Genomic DNA, 14397 nt, shown 5'->3' with positions numbered 1-14397 from the left:
TGCCACAAGTCTGCTGCTACAGCTTTGAGGTGTTAGCATTCATTTTCCAACTGCTTTCATACTCATGTTTCAGTACTACTGTTTCCCATAACACCTAAGTGAGGTCTGAATGATTCTGAAGCCTTCTCACAAACAGTCATGTGCATGGCTTTTTGTAATTCACTACAGGTTAGTGAGTGATTATTTTTATTTGAAATCAAAACTGAAGGTTTTTTTTTTTTTAATGTAAGCTTAAATTTTGCAAGGGAAATAGCAAAAGGGCTCAACAAGGAACTAAATTCAGAGGATGGATTTTCTGTGATGTGTATATCTACTGCCATTACAGCTCATGAAGATTTTTTACAAAATGCTCCTATCATGTGGTATCCTAAAGGAGTATGACAGTAGCACTGAGGGGCTCCAGTTTGCTAGGTACTGTACAAAAAGAGACAATCCTTGCTCCATGGAGCTTACACTCTAAGACAGACACAGACACCCCCCCCCCCCCCAGAATAAGGGCATTTCAAGCAGTCTGTAGTGAGTGTAGGCTATTGACAAGATCCCACCCCAAAGTGAGACATAATCCTGGTGGAGTGTACTTTAAACAGGGCTCCTGTACTGCTGCTGCATTTCTTCAGAACATGTCACTAATTTCATGGCTATACTTCAGAGAAAAGCTCAAAGTTACTGAGCCAGATGCAGGGTAGTGGAAAATCAGGCCCTTCATCTCTTCTGGCCCTCTCGGTTCTTCAGTTCATAGCAGTAGCAGGAAAAGTTTAAGACATTTTTGGTAATCTTTCAGGTCTAACTTTTGCCTTTCATGCTTAAAGGCAAGAGTCATTTTCTCAGCACAGATGATGACCATCTTGTGCATTACCACAATTATTGTATTAAAGGCTACACAGTTGTTCAACAGTGAGAGACACTGGTCTCAGTTCTGTCATTCACTGTACTCTGCCTCAAAAAATAAAAACTGCCGCTATACTGCATGTCAGCAGCTCTCAGTACTATTTCTTGTTCAGCCAATCACTCAGACAAACTAGTTTGTTTACATTTGCAGGAGATAATGCTGCCCACTTCTTGTTCACATCATCTTAAAGTGAGAACAGGCGTTCGCATGGCATTCTTGTAGCTAGTGTTGCAAGATATTTACATGCCAGATGCGCCAAGATTCATATGTCCCTTCATGTTTCAACCACCATTCCAGACAACATGTCTCTTAAATCTTCTGAAAAGCATGCTCCATACCTCGTCCCTCTCAGATTTTGGAAGGCATTTCAAATTCTTAAACTTTGGGTCAAGTGCTGTAGCTATCTTTAGAAATTTCACATTGGTACCTTCTTTGTGTTTTGTCAAATCTGCTGTGAAAGTGTTCTTAAAATGAACATGTGCCGAGTCATCATCTGAGACTACTACAACATGAAATATATGGCAGAATGCAGGTAAAACAGAACTGGAGACATACAATTCTCCCCCAAGAAGTAAAGTCAGAAATTTAATTAGCACGTTTTTTTTTAATGAATGCCATCAGCATGTCCTCTGGAATGGTGGCTGAAGCATGAAGGGACATATGAATGTTTAGCATATCTGGCATGTAAATACCTTGTAATGCCAGCTACAAGAGTCCCATGCGAATACCTGTTCTCACTTTCTGGTGACATTGTAAATAAGAAGTGGGCAGCATTATCTCCAATAAGTGTAAACAAACTTGTCTGTCTTAGAGATTGGCTGAACAAGGAGGAGGCCTGAGTGGACTTGTAGACTCTAAAGTTTTGCATTGTTTTGTTTTTGAATGCAGTTATGTAACTAACAAACAAACAAAAATCTACATTTGTAAGTTGCACTTTCACAATAAAGAGATTGCACTACAGTACTTGTATGAGATTAATTGAAAAATACTGTATCAGTTTTACAGTGCAAATATTTGTAATCAAATAATAAAGTGAGCAGTGTACACTTTGTATTCTATGTTGTAATTGAAATCAATATATTTGAAAATGTAGAAAACCATCCAAAATATGTAATAATTTCAATTGGCATTCTATTGTTTACCAGTGCAATTAAAACTGTGATTAATCAGGATTAATTTGAGTTAATTGCATGAGTTAACTGTGATTAATCAACAGCCCTAGAAATAAAGATGCAATTTTTAACATGGAGGGTAATTAACCATTGCATAAGCTAGCAAGGCTGGGGTAGATCATCACTAGCATTTTTAATCAATACTGGATTCTTCTGACATATGCTCTAGTTCAAGCAGGAATTAATGCAGGAAAGTGGCATGGCTTGTGTTGTACAGGTCAGGCTAGATACTAATGGTCTCTCAAGGTCTTATCTATGAATCTCTTTCAAAAAAGCCTTTGTGGGGTAGATTATTAGCAAGCTACAGCGCTCCACTTTAGCATGCTGCAAAAATCAGCATCCCTTCTTATAAGCTATGGAGTCCATATGCCCCTCACCCCTGTTCCAGCTTCACAGGATATGAATGGAAGGGAAAGCAAGTAGAGAACACATTGGTAGAAGAGGGGGACAAGTGGCTAAAGCAACATTTTTTGGGGGAGAGGGTTGCTTTGAGGGAAGAAGAGAAGGAAGGTAGGGTGCAAGGGTGTATGTTCAAGTTCTCTAGTTAGTCACAGATAAATGGCAGCACTAGTTTACCATACCCTGGACAGAGAAATCTAACACTACCTTGTAAAGATTCTGGTTTTTCACTTCACTGAAATATGAATACAAAACAGAACATCCTTCTGCTTTATAAGGCAAGTAAAGTCAAGCAGGCAGAACAAAACTTTTACCGTCCTGGTACCAAATGAGATCAAAAGATGGAGTCCAAACTGCCAGGAAAACTAGATTTCCATGGCAGCTGGCCCATAGAGGAAAATTTTGCAGCATGGCAGAATAAGCAGAACCCTGCTTATAAATTAGAGAAGCGATGTTAGCTTGAGGTTGATTTATACCCCTAAGTGCTGTTTCGCAGTCTATCCTTCAACACTTGGAAAAATATTCTGCGAGGCATTCAGCTTGAAAATTCTTTGAGTCCAATGCTCAGTATTTCAAGCACAGCACAGACTGTATGGCAATAGCTGGAGTAGAAAAGGACAATTAAGTAGAGAAACTTACTCTTGCATTTAAGCTTGCTTTCATCTTATCCTTGGCAAAAACCCTTTAAAGTGAGGGTACTAATGATTTTCCATACTTCTTTCTTCCTTCAGGTAAAGCCAAGTGGAATTCAGACAAGAATCTTAGTGCTCCCTTTTTGAAAAATGAGTGGCGGCTTCTCCCAGTTAGAGAAACACTTTCACTGAAATTAGGACTGTGTATGCTGTACTGAACTGCCCTTTATTATAGTCAAGAAATTGAATGCTAAGTTTGTATTATCCAAAACACCTTCAGTAAATGTGTTTTTGGCTTTAATTCTTAGATGAAATAGCACTATAGCTTAACCTGAATATTCATTTAGATGAAGTTTCTTTACAGTAAAGTGTTTAATGTGATTAAGCTTTCAATTACCTGCTAACTTATTGTTTTCTGTAAAGTTGTTAATAGCTGTAAATAAATGGAATCTTGAGTACATATTACACTTTTTTAATAAAGTTTGATGCAAATCAAGTGATGTAATGTTTAATTGTGCATTATTTTTACCTATCACTAAAAGATTTACCTATCCTCTCCTTCCCTCTGCAAAAATATTAAACCTTTGATTATATATAAGCACACAGCAATGGTGTAAAAATGAACATTTATTACAATTAAATTAATGTGATACTAAGACAGTGGTCACAGGTTTTGACACAATCACAACAAAGCTTAATCCAGCCTAGCACATACAAGTGACAGCGTAAACCTTAGAAACATGTTTGTTTAAACACATATAAAATTGCTTTCAGATTGAATTTCCTTCATTTAAAATGTCAATCACTTCAACAGCACAAACAGCAGGCCATCCCATACCAGTTGTGTATCCTCTTTTTTTGCATATTCTACATGAGTCAAATGCAGAACAGGGCTCTTGTGTACCTTATATAAACATGATATTCTAGTGATTTGAGAGGCCTGTGTTCTGTACATGACATGAGTGGATATGAATACTGCAAATGTGTGGTACTGCTTACGTCAAGTGAGCAAACTGAAATGTTATGGAGCCTATGGTCAGTTCCAATATAACAGCAAGCTTAGAAAAATACTCACCTTGTGATCACTGCAGATACACACAGTAGAACTTTGCTACTCCACATATAATTTGCAGAAAAAATGGCACTAACTTCTCAGCAACAGAACAGAGTTCTGTACAGAGATCTCATAAGACTAAATACTTTAAAGTGTAGACTATATTGCAAAACACCTATAACTGTCAAAATAAATGAACAAAGTACATTTTGTGGTGTATTACCCTTGATTATTTGTTCATTTACATGCTGAAACTCACTCAGTAATTTTCAATAGGACCTCAGCGTAAAGTAGGTTGGTGGTACTGTATACAAACACTTGTTTGCTTAAGCTTAGTAATTTCACAATGGATGTCACCTGCATGTACGGTGACAGGACATTAATGTATATCAATGAAGCAGGTTAATAAAATATTTTTAAAATAGATGCTTATGCCCCCATTGAGCATACCATAATATACCAGTAAATGCAAAGCCATTAGTCTTGTTTCTAGGGTTCAAAATAAAAACTTCTAAATTGTTATATGCAGTGTTGTAGCCATGTCTGTCACACAATATTAGACACAAGGTGGAGGAGGTGATATCTTTTATTGGACAAACTGTGTTGGTGAGAGAGAGAAGCTTTTGATCTTACAGGGAGCTTTTCTTCAGATCTGAGAAATGTACTTAAAAGTCACAGCTAAACACAATGTGGAACAGATAGCATAAGCAGTTAATACATATTTCAATGGACCATTCAAGGTGAAGTGGCCCGTTAACACCCTTCCAGTTCTAGGGGAGGAAGAAATACAGGGAGAGGCAGCTTGGGTAAGGGGGTTGTTAGTGGATATAGATTGTTGTTATAAACCATAAATTCAATGTGTCTGTTCAGTCCATGATTTTTAGTGTCTAGCAAAGTTATGAATTTAAGCTCCCAGGCTCACTTTTTGAAAGTGTTGTGCAGGTTTCCTTTGAGGATGAGGACTGATAGGTCAGATATAGAGTGATCGCTTTGAGAAAAGTTTTCACCCACATTGTCACTGGATTTATGGTTTATTACAACAATCTATAACCCACTAAAATCATCAGTGCTGGAATGGGGGGGGGGGGGGGGGGGGGGAAGAGGCTATGGCCCTCCCACTTTTTGAAAGCAGATGGGCCTGTCCTGTCCACTTTTTTGCCATAGCCCCTGCCCCTCCTCTTGCGCCGAAGGCCCCCTTAGCCAGGGCCAGCAGCTGGAGCCCAGCTGGGGAGCGTGGGCAGCAGGAGGTGCTGCACCACTGACTCTCCACCCTCCACCTGCCCAGGGTGGGGGGTCAAAGAGAAGCCCTGGGCCCCCCATCCAGGGCAGGTGAAAGGTCCACAGCTCCTCCGAGCTGACTGGCTGTGTGGCTCTTCCCACAGCCGGGCTGCAGCTCTGAGGCCCGGAGTTGGGTTGGGGTAAAAGCCACGCGGGCAGTGTGGGGGGCCACAAGCCCTCCACCTATCCTCGGCAGGGGGCCAGCTGGGCAGGGACACAGACCATGGGCTGCTCTAGGGCCCCCCCTAAGCCCCAGGCAGGTGGAGAGTCCGCAGCTCCCAACCTGCTCCAGCTTCTGGCTTGGCAGGGGGCAGGGCTTTGGGCAGAGCCACAGAAGGGGCAGGAGCCCTGGCCCCCCGACTTTTGGGAAGGCTCCACCAGGGCTAACAACCCTCCCCCAGCTGCCTTCTCCCCCTTCCATTTCCCCCTATGACTGGAGGGGTGTTAATGGGCCACTTTGCCTTCAATGGTCCCTTGAAATATTTGTTAACTGCTTTGCTAAAGATAGGTTTCAGAGTAGCAGCCGTGTTAGTCTGTATCCGCAGAAAGAACAGGAGTACTTGTGGCACCTTAGAGACTAACACATTTATTAGAGCATAAGCTTTCGTGGGCTACTGCCCACTTCTTCGGATGCAGATAGAGTGGAACATATATTGAGGAGATATACACACATACAGAGAGTATGAACAGGTGGGAGTTGTCTTACCAACTCTGAGAGGCCAATTAAGTAAAAAAACTTTTGAAGTGATAATCAAGCTAGCCCAGTACAGACAGTTTGATAAGAAGTGTGAGAATACTTACAAGGGGAGATAGATTCAATGTTTGTAATGGCTCAGCTTAGCTAAACAATCTGTTCCTCCTGGTATTTAAGCTGTGACCCTCGGAGTACATTTCTCAGACCTGACATGTAGTAAGCTCAAAAGTTTCTCTCTCTCACCAACAGAAGTTGGTCCAATAAAAGATATTACCTTACCCACCCCTTCTCTCTCTAACTTTTAAATTGCACATTTTTAACTTTCCCTTTAGGTTATCCCCTCCTCTCCATGATGTCAAGTGCTACCCCAGCATATTTTACATTATCTCTCTACTCATCTGAATAGTCAGAAGGGCAAAGTACATAATCTAGGTATAAATCCACAGTGGTTAAGCAATAATACTGATGTTAAAAACAGGATGGTTCCAATATGCAGGTTGTACAAAATAATTTGTATTCCCTTTATAATACCTTAACTCATGTACTTTTGTGTAAAATCTTTGTATTGAATACTTCCATTTCTATCAAATGGTCTGGTTGCAGCTCTGTTGCTAAAAAATGAAGCCACCTTAACAGCTCATACCAGTTTGATATACAGATCATAATAGGGTTCTTTGGTATAATGAAAAAAATTCCATAGTAAACAGTTAATTCCCAGTCTTTCTGTATTAACTGAAAAAAGCAGATTTTTCACAAATGTTGACATAAAATGTAGATTAACAAATAAGTCTTTGGTTACATAAAACCAAGTTCCACATTGTTACATTTCACATTTAAAGTTGTCACATGTACTTTCCTTTCTGTTAAACATGAACATGTACTGAAGCTGATTCATTTGTTTCCTTAAGTCACAGTTGCTTATAAAACAGTATAATTACTGAAGTCGTCACCTATGATTTTCTCAAATGCACCAAAGAGAGAGGTCTTGAATTGAAATCCCTTTCTTTTATCCTTTTTGGAGGTTTTAAATTTTTGTTCCCTTTTTAAAAAACTTTAAATGGGATATTTTCTTGTAGGCCTGAATGAAGCAACTTAGCAAAACAATAATACTGACAAACAGCACCTTACACCATTAGCTAAACATTAAAATGATGGCAGTGAACATTTACAGTATGTGAAACACCAGGAGACTTCAAAGGAGATTTATGTGAGTCCAATTTCTTCAAGTACACTACGTGGGGTCTCTGCTTCCTGTGGAGGGAAAATTTGAGACAGTGGTAAACAGATCCTGTGCTCCTAGCAAACAAGCTCATATGTGGAAAGTTAATATGGAAAGTGCATAATTAAAAAAAATTGTAAGAGAAAATGTGAGAGTTTATATGTCTGACATCAGATGCATTTCTAAAAGGATTATTAAAAGAAGTTTGCCATGGTTTATAGGGATGGCTTGTAAGCTTTGTGACCCCTTAACACTAAAAAGAAAATAAATCAGACCTTCCATCATGGAACAAGTCACAACTTAGTAAAACAGACATGAATTTTTTTAAAATCTGTAATGGATTCAATATTATTTCATTTTGTGATATTTTATGGAGAGCGCCAAAAAACCCGCAAGTAAAAATGAAATGGCTGATGTACTGTACAGATACAATATCCTTTAAATCCTTTAAAATTCCTAAGTTTTGGAAGCAACAGGTCCTAGTCATGCAAAATCAAGAGTATTAATTCGCAAAATAGCCCTCCCAGCTAGAGACACTATTGTATACTGGACAAAAACTACTTGAGAAGGATGAAATGGCCAATCTTGAAGTGAAGGGAAGCCCAAGATTTGGGGCTGTAGTATTCTAGGCCAGGTATAAACTTCTGGAACCAGTTCTTTCCTAAAGGTACTGCACTAAATTTTCAAAGACGACCTTTTCCCTGTACCAAATAAAGCAAATGTGTTTAATATATTTATAGATACAGTAGCTCCTCACTTAACATTGTAGTTATGTTCCTGAAAAATGCAACTAAGTGAAACAATGTTAAACAAATCCAATTTTCCCATAAGATTTAATGTAAATGCGGGGGGTTAGATTCCAAGGAAATTTTTGGGAAGCAGACAAAAGACATTATATACTGTACTGTGGTTGGGAAGTGCCCCTGGCTTACCCCACACAGGCACAGCCCGCTGAAGGCAAGGACACTAGGAAGCACCTTTGCAGCAGCGGCAGCTTCCCTGGAGAAGAACAGGAGCCGACTTTGCCGGGGGATGCTCCAGGCCCACTTCTTCCTGTCCCCGCTCCACTCCAGGCCCACCTTTTCCCACCCTCACTCCACCTCCTCTCCGAAGCAGCTGCATCCCTGCTCCTTCCCTCCCTCCCCTCCCCCCACAAAGTCCTAAGTGCCGCCAAACAGCTGTTTGGCAGCACTTAGGACTTTCTGGGGGGAGCGGAGATACAGCGCTTCCCCGCTCCTGCCCCTCCCTCCCAGAAAGTCCTAAGCGCTGCCAAACAGCTGTTTGGTGGTGCGGGAAGCGCTGGGAGGGAGGGGGAGGAGGCGGAGAAGAGGAACTTTACAAGGGAGCATTGCACAAGTTGCTGCTCTTACAAGAAGTGGACAGAGCAGATAGTCAAACCATGTTATAAAGGAGCATTGCACAACTTTAAACGAGCATGTTCCCTAATTGAGCAGTGACGTAACTTTGAAACAACGTTAAGCGGGAGGACGTTAAGTGAGGAGTTACTGTACTAAAGTCTATATCCGATTTTCATTTCAGGAATTTGAAGAGTTATTTCTAAGCAACTGGAAGAAGATCTAGCCAATTAGAAAAACTGGACTGTCCATTTCCACAATTACTAGCAACATCATCATAGTCAATGAAAAGAGATACTGTCTCTTTCTGAAACCAAAACCAATGTCATTTTAAAGCAACCCAGAGAATGAAAAACAAAACTTACTTTAGCATCCTAAGACAAGGCATGTCATGAAGCAAGAAAAAGAAAGATTACAATTAAACAGCAAATCCTCAGAAAGTTTAGTTTTACAGAATATTTAGATCATTTTAAAAGTATCCGTGGACTAGTCTTGTACCTATTTGATTCAAGTGGTTTAGTATTGTAACACTAGCACTTCAGAAATGAGTCATTTAATCTCTATATGCATCATACGTAGAATGATCAAGTTTTTAATTTTCAGATTAACGCATGTGTATACACTGATTTACTATTAAAGGCACAAAGTTAAATATTAAGACAGTTCCACTTCACTTGAAACAGGTGTATTTTTGTACTTTGCAAGCACACTGTTGAGTAGCTTAAGCCCAACATTTGACCCAAGAGGTCCATTCTACACTCAGTGTATACACAACTCCATCAATAATGCTGGAAATTAAGTACGAAAAGGAGACTAAAATCACTCAACGCTATTACAATCTAATCAGACAAAATCCTGTGGATTTTTTCAGTCCACTCACTTTTCAATAAAATTAAAATTTCCCCCTTTCTAATAAAGCCAAGGACATAAAATCTCACTTCCAGCCATGTGACACCTACAGATGTGTTTTCCCACTGAAGCAATATTTAAATATTCCCAGACCCGTACTGACATGGAAGCTGGTGTGAAACAGTCTTGGCATACTATCAATTATAAAAATGTTAAAAATACTTATGCAAATTTCTACTCTATAATAGAGGGGGGGAAATTAGATTCTAAAATGAAATATCAAAACTGGCGAGAAAAGAAAACAGCATTTTCATGCTCTGAGAGTATTACAGAACAAAAACAAATTGAAAAGTATATTAAAACAATGAGTTGACAGTGTCTTTTTAAGTATTTGTTTCCCTGTGCACTAATTTTAAGCATTTATTATAATAAATGAGGGTTGAACTTTATTCCTATGGTTGGATTAAGAGAAATAGAACTGTTAAATTCTCATGCAAGCTTGTAGGAGCTTGATGACCAAATTTATCCTGTTTATTTTAATGCAATTTTTCAACATCTGTCAGGGATAGTCTAGGTTTACTTGGTTCTGCTTCAGAGCAGGGTGCTGGACTTGATGTCTGCTAGGTCCCCTGCAGCCTTACATTTCTGTGATTCTAACTTTTAATTATAATGGATTTGAAAACCTACAACTACAGAGGTGAAATTGATTATTTCCTAAATGACCAAAAAATACTTCTTTCACAATAAACTACATGGTAACTATTGATTAATGTTACCACTTCAATTTTTGTACACTAAGGAACTTTTCTACCAGTGTATATTCAAATTCCAAATAATCTTTAAATTGTAAAGGTTTTTACTATCCTCAAAATAAAAGTTTCTTCCAGCCAACTGATCCTGTGTAGTTAAGCACATTGCTTCACTCATGACTAAAATAAAATTAAATGGCACATTTGATTGGATACTGTGTTATTAAAAATCTAGAACTAGACCTCACGAGTAAATCATGACGTATGGTTATTGTACAATAGCGAGAAGTGATAGTCTTGTGACAGATACATTTTATCCTGAATTCTTACCAACTGCCTTCTTCATTCCAATTTAGGATGCTTTGATATTTTTAAACATTTTGTTATGAACTTTAGGAATCAATTTAAGACAAATACAACATGGACAAGATCTATGCTATATTTAGTTCTATTTGTGTTTTTTAGATTCAGAAAACATTTGCATACGTTTTTATCTAGCTGTTATGGAATTTTTTTTTACAACATTTTATAAGGCATCTGCAATACAGAATTTAACAGAGGTAACAAATACACATTTGAAATACCAGAACCAAGAGTTGAGAAAAAAGCCATTCACATGAGACAGAAATGCATGCAATACTTTATTTCAGACATGCCAGGAAGCTAATTCATTATCTAGTCATTTAAAAGCAAGCAGCTGTATACAGATAACAAGAGAAACAGCATCTCATTACAGCTCAATGCATAGCATTTTAAGCCAACAGTCATGAGAGAATGCAGATTAAAGTAGCATTAACCAACTGCACGTTCACACAAACTGTTAATGTCTTACAAAAAAGAGTAACAAACTTGGAAATGGAAAACCATCCCTATGATCTAGTTTTCTATAACATATCCCAGAATGCTGCAAATTAAATCCAAAAATTCCCCTTTCATGTCCCCCAATTTTTTTAAAGTCAGATAGACATTTAAAATGTAGTACATAACCATATATGAAATACTTTTGAAATTTTAAACTGTTTGTGGTCATTTATTTAACCAGTTCCTTTCTATTTAAATGAATGTATCTTAAAGATAAACCAGCTCTATATAAATGTAACATTCACTTTTAGTGGACAATATAGGGTGAAGTATATATCTTCATCTTGGATCTGCATAACACTCAGGATAGTTATTTTAATAGAAATCTTTAAAGTAGCAGTCTTCCTTTTGTGATTCAATACATCTTATTTCAAACTACAAATACTGATTAATGAGCATTAAGATTTTAATATGCTATTAATGACTAATATTAAAAGCAAAATGTTACAACTTTGAAGTATTAGGTTGCAAAGGAATGTACTTGGGTAACAATTTTAATCATTACGATAAAAAGAGGACAAATGCTCAAGTGTATTCAACCTTTAAACACAAATCAGAATGTTAGAACTCTGAGATTTTGTGATATTACAAAAACATTATCTAGCTTAAATGCCAACGATCAGGCGTAACAATTTCTCCCTGCAACCTCTACACATAACAGTAAATCACCACTACCCCCAACAAATACTTTCAAAAGAAATTAAAAGTAAAGGTAGAGAAAAATGCATTTTACTTTTGCATTTTTCATTAGAGATGTATGCAGTTTTACAACTATACATAAAGCTTATACATATGTATGTATATATTCTATACACACTTTAAAAAGATAAGCCTTACACTATTCCATGGGATCACTAGTTTCTCTGTATAAACTTCTGATGTATACTACAATTTTATATGTATTTTCAAGTAACACCACAGCTGAAATATTTAAAAGATTAAGTAATGTTACAGTATGTACTTATTCAAATGAATGACTTCCACACAAACGTTAAACATAAGACTTGGAACTTTTCACACAGTAAGAGATCATATGCTGACAAGAACAAGTTATATCAAGATGAGACATGAGAATATACAAACAGAAGGGGTGAAAGAAAGTACAACAGCAAAGATAATGGTTGTGGTATAGTCTATTGTGTTCAAGATGATTGATTTCACCAAGCTGAGGATAAGGTTCTGCCATGAATAAGTCAGGTCTATCTCCTCTCTGAAATGCTGCATGCATGATGAATGAAGTCATTTAGTACACTGGGACATTAAAGTATTCATGACGTGGCTACAAAAAGAAATGTATACATTCTTACACATAGTACACAGGTGGACAGATATACAATAAATATTCTTGCCAGAAGGTTCTTACAATACTATCTCTAATATAGAACTACACACTAGCCTTGTCTCCACTAGCCCTTTGGGGAAAATATTTTACCATTGTATTACCATTAATGCTCCTCCACTGGTGATATAATGCTGGGAGCATTAAGACAGGGCACAGGCATTTATATAGACCTAATATAAGCGGATCCAGAAGGCATGGGTTACAACATGTTGGAGATCTATCTGCATTAGCTCTTCCACCACTACCAGTAGCAGCACTGTCCCAGTGAGATTTCCAAAAAAGCTTCATGTAGACACAGCACTGTCATTATTCCAAGTGGGGTTGTTGGGGTTTTTTTGAGAAAAGGTGGCCCTTTTTTTCTTTCCTTTATATAACCACCACAAATTTCATTCATAGATTGATGACTGCCTTTCGAACTGTTAGAACAGCTCCTTTATGAATACAACATCCATGTAACAATATGCTGCTAAAATGTTTGTATTTGGATATTGAGAGCTTTATAAACTTATCTGATCTTCTACTGTGCATTACATGTGGAAAGGATCCATATAAACTACCTTAAATCAGATTATGGCTGGTGCTACCAAACAGTTTATTTGCACCAGTTCCAGCCAACAAAGACTTGCCCACACTAGGGCTCTGCATACTAATACCAGTGCATTTGAAACAATGATAGTGCAGATAAGAATTTTCTGATAAAATTCTGTAGTGTAAACCCTGCCTCTGAAGGTACAAATATTTTAATCAGCAGATACTCAAAAAGGAACTGAATTTCAACGAAATTTACCAAAATGATGGGTTGGTATGTTTTTCCTTACAGGTATGTTATCTACAGCATAGTACAAATTGTTAAAGGAATATTCTACAAATATTAGAATTCCATTTGTACTTCCAAGAGGTTCAGCTGCAACAATTAATTTTTCTGTGGTTTTAAAATATGTGCATGTCTCATGAAGAGGGGCCAGATACTATCGAGATTCCCTCCTCTCAAAAAGGCACTTTTGTTTAATGATTACAAAACTTCCCTAACTCGGTGTCGTAATCAAAAACTTTTCACAGATTAAATCTTACTATTTCACTGAAAATACTCTTGATTATTAACATAACAGTTTGCTCTTGGACTGCATTATGAATATGAAACATTAGAACATTAGAAAAACTGCTTCAGTTGCAGTATATTGTTAAAACCCACACAGCATTCACAACACATGTTCACTTTATACAATGCATTATGATGTTTTGAGGACACTTGGATCATAATTTCAAGTGCTCAAGGGATTTAGGAGCAGAAGTCCCACTGAAAGTTGACAGGACATTTACTTTTCAGTCCGTCAGGCATTTTTTGAAAATCTCCCTATCAGTTACTACCCTTTACTGTATGCTAATTAAAGACATTATTTCACTTTCCGTTCCAGGAGTCACCAAGAAAAGAAATCTCAATACAAGCAAAATTATTAAAAAGAGATGGAAATACTTATGAGAAAAGCTTCCGCACTTGCTAATCTTATCCGTAACACCCTCCATATAACTGGTCTTTAAATATCTCCAATTCGGTTTAATGTCAAATGTTTTAACAAATGACAAAAAATAAAAATGTATAATTCCCAATTTCCATGGAAACCATTCTTGAGGAAGTAATATTACTCCGCAATGTTTGCAAACCAAACATTGCAGCTCACAATTATTTAGAAATTGAATATAAACAAGTGAATTTGACTAATTCATCACTTCTAAAACTATGGTACATATACCATTGGTAGGAGAGCAACAACCAAGTGGTATGTGGGTTGGTTTAAACTTATAATGCAGGGGTCGGCAACCTTTCAGAAGTGGTGTGCTGAGTCTTCATTTATTCTCTCTAATTTAAGGTTTTGTGTGCCAGTAATACATTTTAACGTTTTTAG

At 37.6% G+C, this 14397-nt stretch overlaps 2 protein-coding genes across 7 annotated transcripts in view; one reads left to right on the top strand and one right to left on the bottom strand.

Annotated features, from left to right (window-relative positions):
* ZRSR2 (zinc finger CCCH-type, RNA binding motif and serine/arginine rich 2) overlaps positions 1-7154 on the top strand; it is a 31689-nt gene extending 24535 nt beyond the window's left edge. Inside the window, exon 12 of the mRNA XM_005287779.4 lies at positions 3192-7154. Coding sequence (XP_005287836.2) covers positions 3192-3195 — 4 coding nt within the window. The 3' untranslated portion in view covers positions 3196-7154. The remainder of the gene's footprint in view (positions 1-3191) is intronic.
* The window catches only part of AP1S2 (adaptor related protein complex 1 subunit sigma 2), a 67882-nt gene that overhangs the window by 20427 nt on the left and 33058 nt on the right, over positions 1-14397 (bottom strand). For 3 of the 6 annotated variants that reach the window (XR_002889403.3, XM_005287784.5, XM_005287786.5), the window contains one exon: positions 10919-12430. The exons of 1 other annotated variant lie outside the window; for it this stretch is intronic. Coding sequence is in view for 2 of the 5 variants with exons in the window: in XM_005287786.5 (XP_005287843.1) it covers positions 12395-12430 (36 nt within the window). In the remaining 3 variants the exon portion in view is untranslated. Of the gene's footprint in view, positions 1-3701; positions 7370-10918; positions 12431-14397 lie in introns of those variants that run through there. 2 more of the 6 variants (XM_005287783.5, XM_005287782.5) reach the window with 1 other exon arrangement.

This window comes from Chrysemys picta, chromosome 1 (genome assembly GCF_011386835.1).
Source record: "Chrysemys picta bellii isolate R12L10 chromosome 1, ASM1138683v2, whole genome shotgun sequence".
Classification (NCBI taxonomy): Eukaryota; Metazoa; Chordata; order Testudines; family Emydidae; genus Chrysemys; species Chrysemys picta.
The sequence above is the reverse complement of the archived record's forward strand: the minus strand, read 5'-3'. Positions and strand labels throughout refer to the sequence as shown.